General features: G+C 41.2%; 1 protein-coding gene across 3 annotated transcripts in view; it reads right to left on the bottom strand.

The window, feature by feature from the left end:
- FAM81B (family with sequence similarity 81 member B) overlaps positions 1–15,003 on the bottom strand; it is a 46,451-nt gene that overhangs the window by 18,606 nt on the left and 12,842 nt on the right. For all 3 annotated transcript variants that reach the window (XM_061622488.1, XM_061622496.1, XM_061622478.1), the window contains one exon: positions 754–1,012. In XM_061622488.1, the coding sequence (XP_061478472.1) occupies positions 754–1,012 (259 nt within the window). The remainder of the gene's footprint in view (positions 1–753; positions 1,013–15,003) is intronic.

Below are 15,003 nucleotides of genomic sequence, written 5' to 3'. Positions count from 1 at the left end.
TGCAATCTGAAGTGCTCTAGTCCACAATTCTACCACTTAATTATTTAGCATTCAATGCTGAATAATTTTCAGGGTTGGAGGGGGGGGTCTTCTACTGCTGTTACTCCAGTGTTTGAGCTGTACCAGTGAATACTTTTGAGGTTCTTGTCATGGGGCAGAGGCACTAGGGTCCTCAAATGTTTCAAGAAAGCTAGGGTCAAAGTGCTTTGGAGAATCACCACCTAGCACTTGAACACTGAAAGAGCTTCATACCTGTTGCACTGTTCCAGGGGACCAAGGCACAAAAAAACCTAGAATCAAAATTAAATTTCTGGATAGTTAGCTGCTAACACCTATGAAACCAAGCTAGTGCATAGATATTAAAGCCTGTATATACCCTTTCTGAATGTATATTATAAGCAACAGGCAACTTCAGGGATGAGTTATGCAAAAAAAATGTTATTCTAATGCACATCTCTGTTGTCCTTAGTGGGAGTGGGGGTTAAGGAGAAACATGTCTATCCCACAAGTCAAAATATGAGGCTTCCCCTCACTCAGTGGTGATATCTCTCAGGTAATTTGCATTCAGGACATAAGGCAGATGCTGGCAGCTAGGTGGCTAGACTTGCTGCCTTCTGGGGAGAACAAAGAGATGCATATTTTATAAGTAACTTAATATTAAGTAAACCCATCTGGACTGAAAACAACATAGCTATTGAATAAACCAGAGGTTTAACAAATTGCCAGCAATGCCAAGCACAATTGCAATGGTACCTCTATGTCATGGCTCAGCTTTTTAACTATGCTTGTGATAGTCTGTATATGGTTCTCCAGTAGCTGGCGTGCTTTTGTCTCCCCTTGATAAAAGCCTTTATTTCCCTGAAGGTAAGAAACAATGCCATCTTTGATCCGAAAGGCCTGATCCAGAAGAACAGCAGTGGTCCTCTCCTGACTGGACAGCCGGTCTTCAAGGGAATTCACTCTGCTTCCAGAAACATGAGGAATCGCAGGCAGGAAAGACTGACTCTGACCCCTGTCCAACCACATGAGTTAAAAGGATATGGGGTTAAACGTAAGCCATATATGATGCTCATCTATGACAACAAGGTAAAATAAGAAAGGCAAAGTGTATTCAGGTTGTCATAATTTCTCCCTCCCTCTCCCCCGCTTCATATTGTTATGTATAATAAGTTATATAGACAGAAACGCAATGTGTTGGTGGTTCCTGAGTTCGGGTAATTGGCCAGTTGCCTCCTTTGATGGGGTCATACTCCCCTTGAAAGAGCAGGTACGTAGTCTGGGGGTGCTCCTGGAACCGTCTTTGTTGCTAGAGGCCCAGGTGACCTCCGTGCCTAGGAGTGCCTTTTACCAGCTTTGGCATCTGTGGCATTTCTGGACCGGGATAGCCTGACCACTGTTGCCCATGCACTGGTAACCTCCAGGCTAGATTACTTTAATGCGCTCTATGTGAGGCTACTCTTGTGGTTGGTCCGGAAGCTGCAGCTGGTGCAAAATGCGGCAGTGAGACTGCTCACTGAGGCAGTATATCACCAGCATGTCAACCCCACTGCTGAAAGAATTGCACTGGCTACCTATTAGCTACCTGGCTAAGTTCAAGGTTCTAGTTTTGGTGTGCAACAATGAGGAGTGGCTAGCATCCAAACCAGGGAAAAAAAGGGGGGGTGAAAACCAAGATGCTAGAAAAAATAGGAATTTGTTGTGTATTCAAACCCGATGCATTTAAATGTAAAATGATGGTGTTTATTAACCCTGTTAATCAAAAAAAGTACACTTTGATCCATTTTTCAACATGCAATACTGCCAGTGTTGTTTATGTAATTCAGTGTGGATGCTTGAAATTTTATATTGGACAGACCTCTAGAATTGTTAAAAGAAACGCATAGGGAAACACCTCAGCAATATTAGGAACAAGAGGTCTGGGGCCCCCTTAGTGGACCATTTCAATAGTTGTCACCACTCTGTTGCCGAGCTTAAACTTTGGGTTTTAGAAAAAGTAAGTGGGGAGAGTAATAATGTTTTACTTAGGAGAGAGATGTCATGATACTGGATATGAAAATGATGACCCCTAATGGTCTTAATGAGGAGCTCGAGTTTCTTCCTCTCCTATGAAATCCAGAAAATATCCATGGACCCTTACTTGTTTTCCACCCCCAAACGGTTGTCATTTAGTAATAAGAAAAATACTCAAGTGGTTTCACCGGCATCATATTTCTGGTATACATGCCCAATGTTCTGTTCTTTGAGGCATTTATATTGTTGTAAGCGGTCTGCTCCTTTGAACTTCTCGTTAGCCTGCACTGTAAGTCATAGACTGATTTATAGATTTTATATGTATGTTTTTACATGTTCATGTAAGTAAATTTGTCCCTGCTGTTTTATTTATAGCCCCTGATGAAGGCCTAAAAACCAATAGGCTGAAACGCGTCGGGTTTGAATACACAACAAATTCCTATTTTTTCTAGCATCTTGGTTTTCATACCCCCCTTTTCTTCTAGTTTTGGTGTACAAAGTCCTATACAGTTTGGTACCAGGATACCTGAAATACAGTCTTATCCCTTATATACCCAGTCTATCACTGCACTCTGCAGGTGAGGGCCTCCTGCAGATACCGTCTTATCAGGGGACGTTCTGTACAATTTAGGAAACAGACCTTTAGTGTAGTGGCACCTACCCTTTGGAATTCCCTCCCCTTAAATGACACCATCTGGGTTATCTTTTCGGTGCCTACTGAAGACTTTCCTCTTTCAATAAGCCTTTTAAGTAGAGACCTTAGCCCAGTCTGTGTCTGTGTTGGAATTGCTTTTTAATATGTTTTTAAACCTTTTTTTAAAAAAATATGTTTTAAAGCTTTTAAAAATGTTTTTAAAGATGTTTTGTTTTCATATGTTTTTAATGGTGGTTTTAATATATTTTAAAGTCTGATTTTATGATGTGTTAAAGTGTTTTTAGTGCTTTGTTTGCCTCCCTGGGCTCCTACTGGGAGAAAGGGTGGGATATAAATCTAATAAATAAATAATAATATTATATGGCCTGCAATACCATGTAATCTGCCTCAAGTAAAGAGATTTGGGATTAGCAGATTGAACATTTTAAAAAATAAGGCAGATTTTCACCACCATATACAATGATTCTATGCAGTTGACATCAAAGTTAACAAGAATGCTGTTGCAGGAAGGGCAATGGCCTTTTATGACAAAAATGTAGCAACATAGCACATGAAACAAAACACCACATTGTGTGATATAATATGCTGTTATTTACAGACAGAAAAGAATTAACTACCATGGAACTAGATAGCAAATCCATGATTAGAACATATCCAGAAAAATGGGGCCCTAACTTGTTCTTAGGAATTCAGGTTCATACTGCAATACAAATAATATGTACAAGTCCTCCTATTCTAAGCCAAGAAAGTAAGTTACTCAGCAAGACAAAAGACATATCAAATTTATCAAGACAAAACACAACCTACAGAGCAGCCATGTCAGTAGAAAGATTTGGACCTGGGCTAAAATTCTCACCCACAAATTAACTGGGCACATATAATTTCTGTTCCCACCCATAACAAAACCTTAAGTTCCTACCCTACAGGGTTGCTGTGAGGGTGAACAAAATAAACCCTGTGAGGTAGTATGTGCATATTAAAGATATGTTATAAACAACAGCAAAGTAGGTCCTAAGGGTAGCATAGTAAACAAACTCAGGCCATTTTTCACTGAAAAGGAAGTCTTAGAATAATTTAGCACATTAAAAATGCCAACGCAGAATTACAGCCCAGGCAGGAGCTGTGCAAATTTTTTACTTCTAACCTGATGGATTTACCCTGTTCTTTAAATTATCATACTCAGATGGGAAAAACAAACAACAACCCCATATAAATGGGATTTTACATGCATATGGATTGGATCCTGATCCCATACTGAAATGATTAGGAATATGCTCTGCCAGACATTTCTAGAAATATTTGGAGTTATAATTTCACCGAGAAATAGAAAATTATTGTCAAATTTGAAGCCAACACCATATATGAACACTCTACCTTTAGAAAGTTTCATTAATGTAACCATTTAAGCAGCTATTAATAAAGGAAGCAGAATGGGCTTGGCATCTGCCAGAAATTTGATGCTCCTGTTGCTCCAACACCTAGCACAGCTAGGGCCAAGAACTGTGGATGCTAGGAGTGAGGAAGTACAAGAGAAACTTGGTGTGATATCTATCTTGTGAAATGCGATGATACCTCTCCATTATAATGGTATCAGTTTAAGATGGCAATCCGACTGGTTAAAAATTGAGAAAAGGGGAAGATGGAGGGGAGGGAGATTTAGAGTATTCATTTTCCTGTATTTTTCTTATTAGCTCAGCATCAATGCTAGTTAAGGAGCATCTGTAAAAAAAGGTAAAGGTGTCCCCGCACTTGTAGTGTGAGTCATTTCCGAGTCTTAGGGTGACGTCTTGCGACGTTTACTAGGTAGACCGTATATATGGGGAGGGATTGCCAGTTCCTTCCCCGGCCTTTCTTTACCCCCCAGCATATGCCGGGTACTCATTTTACCGACCACGGATGGATGGAAGGCTGAGTGGACCTCGACCCCTTTTACCGGAGATTCGACTTCCTCCTTTCGTTGGAATCGAACTCCAGCGGTGAGCAGAGCTTCGGCTACGTTACCGCTGATTACCACTCTGCTCCATGGGGGGTCTTCAGGAGCATCTGTAGATCTGAATATATTTACAAGAATCAACTTTTTATAAACAAGTAATATTGGTGTTTCTGTGGGAGTGGTGGAATCTTTGCACAAGTTCAAGGTATAGTACAGTTCACTTTTCTCATGATGCTGATTCACAAGACAAGTAACTGTTTAAATTGCAAGGTCTGCCTACTTTAGAATTAGCATCTTCTTCCAGCATCAAACTGTGGACTATATACAGTAGGGCCCCATTTACCGGCGCTTCGCTTCCCAGCGGCTTTGATTCTCCATTTTTAAAGCCGATTTTGCCCTTTTGTGGCATTTTGCGGCATTTTCGCGGCATTTTTGCATGACGTGCCCCATTAAATTCAATGGGGTTCTGCTTTACGGCGATTTCCGCTTTACAGCGGGGGTCCAAAACGGAACCTGCCGTATAAGCGGGGCCTGCCTGTATAGTACAAGCCTTTATCTTAACAGGCATCAAGCCCTTCAACTGAAGTACTTTGGCTACTAAGCACAGAATATAGCTGCAGTAATGGATGTAAGATTGAAGATAAGAGCTTGGATCCAACAGGGTTCCAGAATGACTGGAAGGCACTCCCCATTTTTTTTCTGATTCCCCCTCCAGCTGCAGCCCCTGATGACACATCTCCTGGCCCTCAGGGGCAGCTCTTCAGGGATACAGCAGGAAGGAGGAGGTAGGATGTCACAAGCAGAACATTCCTGACACCTGTTAGTAGCCCATCCATACCTAACAGCAAAATCCACATTTTCCATATTTGGTTGGTGGCCTCAAGATCCATACATGTCCTGTTTGTGTTCAGATTATTGTGAAAACCTGATTATCAAGCATCCATACATGTGGGCTTTTTGTGTGTGTCTAAATTGCTTTAGCATTGGATACCTCCTAAATCCACCCCTTCTCAGTCATTGATCCATAATGGTTGTTTGCTTTTTACATGCTTTTTCAGAAGAGTGCAGAAGCTTTTTTTTTTATTCCTACACATGCGCAGGTTTGTGGATGTGCTTTTGGGTGGGAAGGAGATAGGGGGCTTGGCATATGATGTAGGAACACCCATGAACTGCCTATTTCAGGAAAGTCCAGGGCATTGTGTCCAATCGCACGGACGCTAATACAATTGATTATCAATACAGGAAAGCATATCGGGTTTTCGGTGGTATTTCTAATGTGGGTTTGTGAAAGCAAAAATCCATACTAGCTTGCAACGTCGTATGAATGATGGTGAATTAATGAGGACACAAAGGAATAACACTGCAGATGATACAATTGTATGGACAGGCCCAGTATCTTCAAGTAGATGGAGACAAGGAATTGGATCCATTGTTAGTTGTACCCAGAGTAGACCCATTAAAATTTATGGACAAGACTAACTTGAGTCCATTAATTTTAATGGATCTACTCTGAGTAAAACTTAGTTGGATTCAACCCAATCACTTTTTGAGAACAAAATTTCAACTATAGCTATCAAATCAGATAGAAGGCGATAAGGCACTAATAAGACAGTAAGTCAGATTGGATAGTAGGAACTAGATAATGCAATTGCATACTGACCAGCTCTTCAAATCTGAGAGGATGAGTGTAGGAAGGACCATAGCTCAGTGGTAGAACCTCTGTTTTGCATGCCGAGGGTCCCAGGTTTAATACCTGGCATTTCCAAGTAGGGCTGGGAGAGAACTCTCCTTAAAACCCTGGAGAGCTGCTACCAGTCAGTATACAGAGCTAGATGGACCAATGATCTGACTCGGTATAAGGCACCTTCCTATGGAAAATCTGTGCTATCAGTCACTGATTCCTAATTGGCAGATTGTGATGAACTAATTATTTTTATCAATATTGTAGTTATAAAAATATGGGCTTCCCTTGTATGCATCTGAATCAACAGTCTGAGTAGATTTAAATGTTCTCTAGTTTGCTAACTACTTGTTTGCTTTAGAGAAATCCAGATAAAAGAAAAGAAATCCAAGGATATCTACATAAATAATTTAAAACAACAAATAAGATGCTGTCTTTATACAGGGGTCTAATTGAGGAGTTCTGGTGCAAAACAAAACAACTTTTGTAAAAGCAAGGAAGTGGAAATAGTTCAGCTATTCTTCTTCAATCAATATAGAGACTGCAAAGGTAAGACTCCTTGATGGTTGAAATATTCCTAGAGGGTACTGTGACCAGACTGCAACAAACCCAGATGCCAATTCTGTCCCCATTTCTACTCAGGCAACATTACAGTTGGTTTCAGACTTTACAATAATTTGCTATTTGGCCTCAGTGGAGTTATGGCTCCAGGCATTTCTAGAAGTGGGTGACAGCACATATGTAATAAAGCCACCCATAAAAGTAAGGAATGGTTCACCTTCCAGTGTGATATATGCTTTCATCTGCCAACAATGCCCTTCTGCATAGAACAGTCCCTATGCAGAAGAATATATGGACACAAATCAGACATCTTGCGGAAAAACCTTTCAGTCTCACTGAATGCTCTTTTGCTGACCTTCAAGTAACCATTCTGGAACACAAGAACTTAAAAGGAAAACTCAGGTGTGAAATGCTGAATTACAGTTTATCATCTGTTTATCTACTATCTGTGGCTTATATTGAGAGCTAGGCTTTTTATGTCACTGTTACCAAATTCTTTCAAGCTACACAGCAAGTGGATTGGACTGTGAAAGACCAACCCAAATTGTGTTTGCATTTTGACCAATTTGTAGGGCAGTACATCTCAGAGAGGAGGTCGGGTCTCCTGCTCCCCTGGTGCATTCACTATAGTTGCCCAATTTCCTTGCTTTTTAAAGTTTGATAGAAATATCTGTGGGCTAGAGGTACATTCTTAAACTGCAAGGTTTTTTGCCTATTCGTGAATAAGACTATTTGTTGTGTTTATTTGCAACCTACTAACATGGCTACCCTCTCTGGAACTGCAGAATTGTTTGTTGTTCATCAGTGTTTAATAAAACTTTTGTTTGAGGAAACTTCATGAGAAGTGTCTGATTTGCTGGAGTTAGTGCATAAAGCTTAAAGCAGTAAGACTGAAGAAGGCCTCTGAAATATGTGTGCTCTGAACCATGGCTTTATAAATCACCAGCTTCTGAACTGATTACAGTTTTGAAGAGAAAAATTAAATTTCATAGTATACTTCCATAAATGTGTTTAGTCTGATTTAGATACTGTTCAGTAAAACTTAGTATGTATTCTAAGTATGATTATTTAATTTTATTATTTTTAAAATGTCCATCCTAATTTTCTGTTTTTTAATCACAAAGCAGCTTGCATAAGTAAAGACATCTACTAATAAAATGGATGAACACTACAAAATATAACAATGATAAAAATAAAGAAAACTTAAAACTGCAGCCAAGTTAAAAACAGAATACAGCAGACTAAGGTAAAGGTAAAGGTGTCCCCGCACTTATAGTGCGAGTCGTTTCCAACTCTCAGGGTGATGTCTTGTGATGTTTACTAGGCAGACCGTATATATGGGATGGGATTGCCAGTTCCTTCCCCGGCCTTTCTTTACCCCCCAGCATATGCCGGGTACTCATTTTACCGACCATGGATGGATGGAAGGCTGAGTGGACCTCGACCCCTTTTACCAGAGATTCGACTTCCACTTTCCGTTGGAATCGAACTCCAGCCGTGAGCAGAGCTTCGGCTGCATTACCGCCGCTTACCACTCTGCACCACGGAGGGTCTTAGCAGCAGACTAAAACCACATATTAAAAGCACACTAAGGCTAAAGAAGGGGGCTGGCAGATCTCCCCAGTGAAGTTGTTCCAGCGTCACTTACCACCATGGAAGGGTCCTTCTCTCCTATGTACCATCTCATACAAGTGTGGGATGAGAGCAGGGTCTCTAACATTGAATTCAGCTGGCAAGCAGGCTCAAGTAGGAGCAGACGGGACCTGAAGTAACCTGGCTTCCAGTTTTATTTAAGGCTTTGGAGGTTAAAGACCAGCACTTTAAATTGAGCCCAGAAACAAATAGGCAGCTACTGAAGATTGGAGTAATATGCTCCAATCTTTAAGTCTCAGATGGTAAATTGGCCACTGCACTTCAACCAAATGAAGTTTTGGAACTGTCTTTCAAAGTCAGCCTACATAGAGACCACTGTGGTAGTCCACAGTGGAAGGGACTTGCAAGTGGAGAACTCAAGTCATGCCTGTTTCCTCCTGAAAAGATCATTGTAGATGAACCTGTCGAAGTTGCTATAACCAGGAGAGTGTTGGTTTAAGCAGCATCCCTAAACTATACATCTGCTTCTTCAAAGGAAATGCCCACACCACCTCCATCTTTTCTGGATTAAATTTCACCTTGTTCACCTCCATCCACTCCTGAATTGATGCCAGATAACAGTTTGTAATCTCTACTGCTCTGAACTGGACATTAGAAACAAGAAGTAGAGCTGAATATCACCTGCATAGTGATGACACTTCAGCCCAAACTTCCAAATGACCTCTTCCAGATGTTTCATGTAGAGGTCGATGAGCACAGGAAATCAAGAAGGCACCCAACAATCCCTGTAGTGCATGGACCATCGGTCAGAACTGAGATTGACATTATCTCCAAGAGAGCATGAAGCCACTTAAACATAGTTATAAATATGCATTAGTTGTAATTGAAATCAAAGTAAATCCACATAATAGCAAAATCCATCACTTCCATTGCATGGACACCAGCAAATGAGATATCCACGCGTCAATTTCACTGAATCCATCCCAAAACAGAATAGGGAGATTTACACATTCCTCCATGCGTTAAAAGCAGAGCTTGGAAAAGTTACTTTTTTGAACTACAACGCCCATCAGCCCAATCCAGTGGCCATGCTGGCTGGGGCTGATGGGAGTTGTAGTTCAAAAAAGTAACTTTTCCAAGCTCTGGAAAAGAATGCATGAGAGGCTGCAGTCTAGCTCCACCCCTGCTGTGCACCACAACCATGCCCTTCCCTGCCTCCCCATTCAACCAGTGTAATGCATGTGTAGAATGCTCCGCCATGTGGGATGGGGAGGGGAGACCTGCCCCCAATCAGTCCCCTCCCTCCTCATAGAGAAATTCTGCATGTATACTGCCCTTTCCCACAATGGCCAAATATGTGGACTGCTGGGAAGCATTTCCACTACGTGTATTCATGATTGGAGTCATTGGTCACAGTGTGTATTGGCAGTGGGTGGGGGGCAGGTCTAACCCTTGTAGGCCCACAACCCTTTCATGTGTTCTCTCAATGCATAGGGATGGTGTTTATGCAACACAACAAAATAAATATTTTAATTTGTTATATGTTATGACACACATGCAGTTTGGAAGAGGGGCTTGCAAAAGGAAAAAAAATATCCTACGGTGAAACTATTTAGAATCAGATGAGAACAGGGCTCAACAGAATAACGAGATCTCTGGAAGGTTTTCCACTATTTAGCTGCTTTTTGGCTTGCTTTTCCAGACATGTTTAAATATAGATGGTGTCTCTGCTTCAAGTCTACATAAACTCCACACTACAGAACAAAAAATGTTGGCCTCTGCTCCTTTTGCACTCCTTCTTTCGTCAGTGTTTATCGCACTGGGAAACAAGTAATGAACTGAAACAAAAGGCATTATACAAATCTTTTTCACAAGGCTATGGGTGTTGGTGAAAATGTCTCTAGGGCCTTGCTTTGTGAAAAATAAAGAACTACTGTATCTGGCTCAAATAAGATCGACAAGCCGCTTTGAGGTCACCTGGTGATGAAAAGCGGCATACAAATATACTAAATAAATAAATAAACTAAATAAATAAATAATTGCTATGCAGAATGGAGTTAGGGGTTTAAAGGATAGAAAGAAGGAGGGAGCTAAAGGGGATGCAAGGTACAGTTCACACTTCCATGAAGATGGAGAAGGTGTGAAGATTAGGGGAGGTGAAGAGGAGGCATGTATAGAAGAGGGGTAATGGATCCTGGGGCTGGCAAATCTCCCTCCCTCGTGTCCAAATCCTCTTCAGTTTGACTGCTTCCGGAAAATGTCAGGTGCTGGAGCAGGCAAAACTCATTTTCCTGATGCAGAGCTGTAGATGGGATTTTTGTCTCAGAAACCTCTTTTAGACCGCCTCTCAGCTCCCATTACTTTGGGCTTGACCACTTTCCCACTCACGTCCCCCAAAGCTTTGCTCTCATTTAGTCTTGCTCGCAACTCTCCTGTCTGCCTTTCCCCCACCTCTTTCATGTTTGTTTTAGCCGAAGCAAGAGCTCCTAGTGCTTATGCTCCAAAGACCATAAATTAAAACAACTATAATTAGGACTAGTGATGTGCACAAATTTCTCAGAATTCAAATTTCTCAGAATTCAAATTTGATATAAGATTTCCTATTTATTCACCTTTTTTGTCCTCATGGATCAGGTTTTTTTCTAGCAGTTTTCCACAGCTGAAGTGGATTTTTTTTAAAAAAAATGCACCTCAAAAATATAAATATTAATATTGATATTTCCCCAAAATATAAATATTAATATTGATATTTCCCCAAAATATAAATATTAATATTGATACATCTCCAAAATATCAGTATTAACATTATATATCATTTAAAATATCAGTATTTTAAAAATATTGATGTTAATATTGATATTTTTGCAGAAAAAATGAATTGGTATTTATAGCAAATAGTGAACATTGATCCTTGATGAAGCAGTACCAGAAGGAAGTCTGATGGAGTAAAAATTGAACCAGCACCGAAATGCGGTTCCCATCCCTAATTAGGACTGTCATTTGGCACAGACATTTGTGGCACTCCACTATGGTTCGAAAAAGCAATTTGTTGTTAACTGCAGTAGAAAGGATCCCAGGCTAAATTCCTAACATCTCCAGATAGGCCTGGGAATGCTCCATGTCTGAAATCCTGGAGAGCCACTTCCAGTCAGTGTAGAAAATACTGAGTTAGATTATAGAATCATAGAATAGTAGAGTTGGAAGGGGCCTATAAGGCTATAAAGTCCAACTCTCTGCTCAATGCAGGAATCCAAATCAAAGCATTCCCGACAGATGGCTGTCCAGCTGCCTTGTGAATGCCTCCAGTGTCAGAGAGCCCACTACCTCTCTGGGTAATTGGTTCCATTGTTGTATGGCTCTAACAGTTAGGAAGTTTTTCCTGATGTTCAGTCGAAATCTGGCTTCCTGCAACTTGAGCCCATTATTCCGTGTCCTGCACTCTGGGACGATTGAGAAGAGATCCCAGCCCTCCTCTGTGTGACAACCTTTCATGTACTTGAAGAGTGCTATCATATCTCCCCTCAGTCTTCTCTTCTCCAGGGTAAACATGGCAGTTCTTTCAGTCTCTCCTCATAGGGCTTTGTTTCCAGTCCCCTGATCATCCTTGTTGCCCTCCTCTGAACCTGTTCCAGTTTGTCTGCATCCTTCTTGAAGTGTGGAGACCAGAACTGGACGCAGTATTCAAGATGAGGCCTAACCGGTGCTGAATAGAGGGGAACTAGTACTTCACGAGATTTGGAAACTATACTTCTGTTAATGCAGCCTAATATAGCATTTGCCTTTTTTGCAGCCACATCACACTTTTGGCTCATATTCAGCTTGTGATCAACGACAATTCCAAGATCCTTCTCACATGTTGTACTGCTGAGCCAAGTATCCCCCATCTTATAACTGTGCATTTGGTTTCTTTTTCCTAAGTGTAGAACTTTCCATTTATCCCTGTTGAATTTCATTATCTTGTTTTCAGCCCAATGCTCCAGCCTATCAAGGTCCCTTTGAATTTTCTTTCTGTCTTCCACTGTGTTAGCTATGCCCCCCAACTTTGTATCATCTGCAAATCTGATAAGCATGCTTTGTACTTCCTCATCCAAGTCGTTAATAAAAATGTTGAAGAGCACTGGGCCCAGGACCGAGCCCTGTGGTACCCCACTCATTACTTCTGCCCAGTTTGAGAAAGAACCATTGATAAGCACTCTTTCAGTACAATTCTGGAGCCAACTGTGGATCCATCTAATAGTTGTTGCATCCAGCCCACATTTAGCTAGCTTGCTAATCAGAATATCATGGGGCACTTGGTCAAAAGCTTTGCTGAAGTCGAAATATATTATGTCCACAGCACTCCCACAGATGGACCAATGGTCTCACTCAGTGTAAGGCAGCTTTCAGTATTCTGCTTTTTGGATGGTTTTAGTTTGTATTCTTATTAGAGGTAATGTGAATAGTCTCAAAAGGGAAAAAGAACTTAAAATAACATGAGCTGTTCAGACTTTGAGAGCAGGCAGCATGAATGTACCCACTGAACTTCAAATCAGTGTTAAAAATATATTAGTGAAAATTAGTGAAGCCTTATGATTAGGTCTTATGGTTCGTATTCTGCAGTTTCACAAAAAGTGTTAACTGTGCACCCTGACATTTCATGGCTATGAGCTAAGATTTCTTTTTTTCTGTTGCAGATGAGTAAACTTTGGATACAGAATATAGTATAGAACCAAAGGTGGTTTTATTTTCCTATATACTGTACTGAACACATTATTAAAATGTAGTTGAAAAGATATCTTCACTGTGGCAAAGATAAAATGTAACCTACTTTGAAGACGTCCAACCTCCCCAAAGGCCTAACCCCCTGGCACCATCATAGGACTTACACTGTGAGGCTATTGGTCCATCTAGCTTAGTGTCATCTACTCTGACTAGCAGTTGTTCTCCATTTCAGACAGGTCTCCCAGCCCTTCCTGGAGATACCATGGATTGAGCCTGGGGTCTTCTGCATACAAAGCATGTGTTCTATCACTGAGCTATGGCCCTTCTTCATGTACCTCTTGACGGGTGGAATCCTCTTGGTATATCAACCATCCAAACACAAGTGACACAGTAAACTCCCACACCAAGCCTCATAGATTTAAACTGGAGGGAAATTTTGCTTCTCGATTTTGAGAACTAACCAGGCAAATTATGGGCAAAGGCAGATCAAACATAAAAAGTGATCTTATTTCTGGTAAGGACAATCCAGCAGAATTTGGAACAAGGACTGACTAATCTTTTCCTGCCTGAAGAAACTAGTAAAGAATACCCTTGGAAAAAGAGGGCTACACCCTGGTGATAGAAAGATCAAAATGACTTTAAACATGTTAATCTACCAATTAAAGACAGGGGATACTAGGAATTTCTTAAACAAACCACCTCAAAATTAGAATATAAAACTATCCTGAAAATGTCTGAGAGAAAGATATTAAGAAAGCAATTTTAGCAAGTACCATTACAAGCTTTTGTATGACCTGGCCTTGATGCTTTAACAGCAGATCACAACATTATAAAACATTAATAATATTTGTGATGTGTCTGGGTGTTGAAGTGAAACAATTAATGCTACTAGCTATAATAAAAATTGTTCTTTAAACAAGCCACAGTATGTCTGTCAGTGTCTCCAGAATGACAGTAACAGTGCCAAATCACATAAATTTTTCAGGAGATCTGCCCCTAATTGCATATAGAACAGAGGGCCCATCTCTGGTTACAGCCCTGGTTACATAATCCTAACAGCTGGAGTCATTCCGGCTGAAGACTGAATGACTCTAGCAGTTTCATCAGAGGATGTCTCAGTTGCAGTCTCTTCTGGAAGCAGAACTGCCATAAGACAAATTATTTATGATGCCACTTCACCCATGTGTGTTAGAAGTAACAAACACCAATAAAAAATAAATTGGACATAGAAATAGGTGTCATGAGCCTTACAACAAGTACTTAAGTGCTTCATTCCAAGCAGATCCTGGGGGCTGAGGGACATGTTTTCAAGAGAAATAAAATTCTGCCACATAGATACATATGTTGCAGTATCTGGGCTATGAATATCCCTGCTCTCAGAGATCTGCCTAGTTTCATCCTTGATAGTATTTCAATGGCAATTTGAGGAATTCCCAGAGTGTGATCCATGAGCTTCATTCAGGTGGTCAGTGGTGGTGACTCTGCAGAGCAGCATAGCTACAGTATGCGTGTGTGAAGAACGGCAGGAGCAGAGACTGTGCAATCATTCTTAGAACCTTGTGGTCTACCCACAAGCACCTCATCTGCAGGGGAAAACACCAGTGTGGGAAGCGCCCAGCAGCTGCCACTGCCGCCCCAAGAGGAGCCCGCCGAACTGCCCGAGCCCGCCAGCACCATGCCAGAAACAGGGAAGCAACTGTTCAACCTGCAGCAACAACTGGAACACCAGCACAACATCAGAAGGTGTGGGGAGGGGGGGAGAGCACCGCACCACCGCTTTCTGGCACGGGGCCTTCTACTCGGCAACAGCCACCGCCATCACATTCTCCTCCTCCTCCTGCTCTAAGCAGAACCTAGGTTCTTGCTGCC

Source organism: Rhineura floridana, chromosome 1 (assembly GCF_030035675.1).
Source record: "Rhineura floridana isolate rRhiFlo1 chromosome 1, rRhiFlo1.hap2, whole genome shotgun sequence".
NCBI lineage: Eukaryota > Metazoa > Chordata > Lepidosauria > Squamata > Rhineuridae > Rhineura > Rhineura floridana.
Note: the sequence above shows the minus strand (reverse complement) of the source record. Positions and strands in the feature narration are given on the sequence as shown.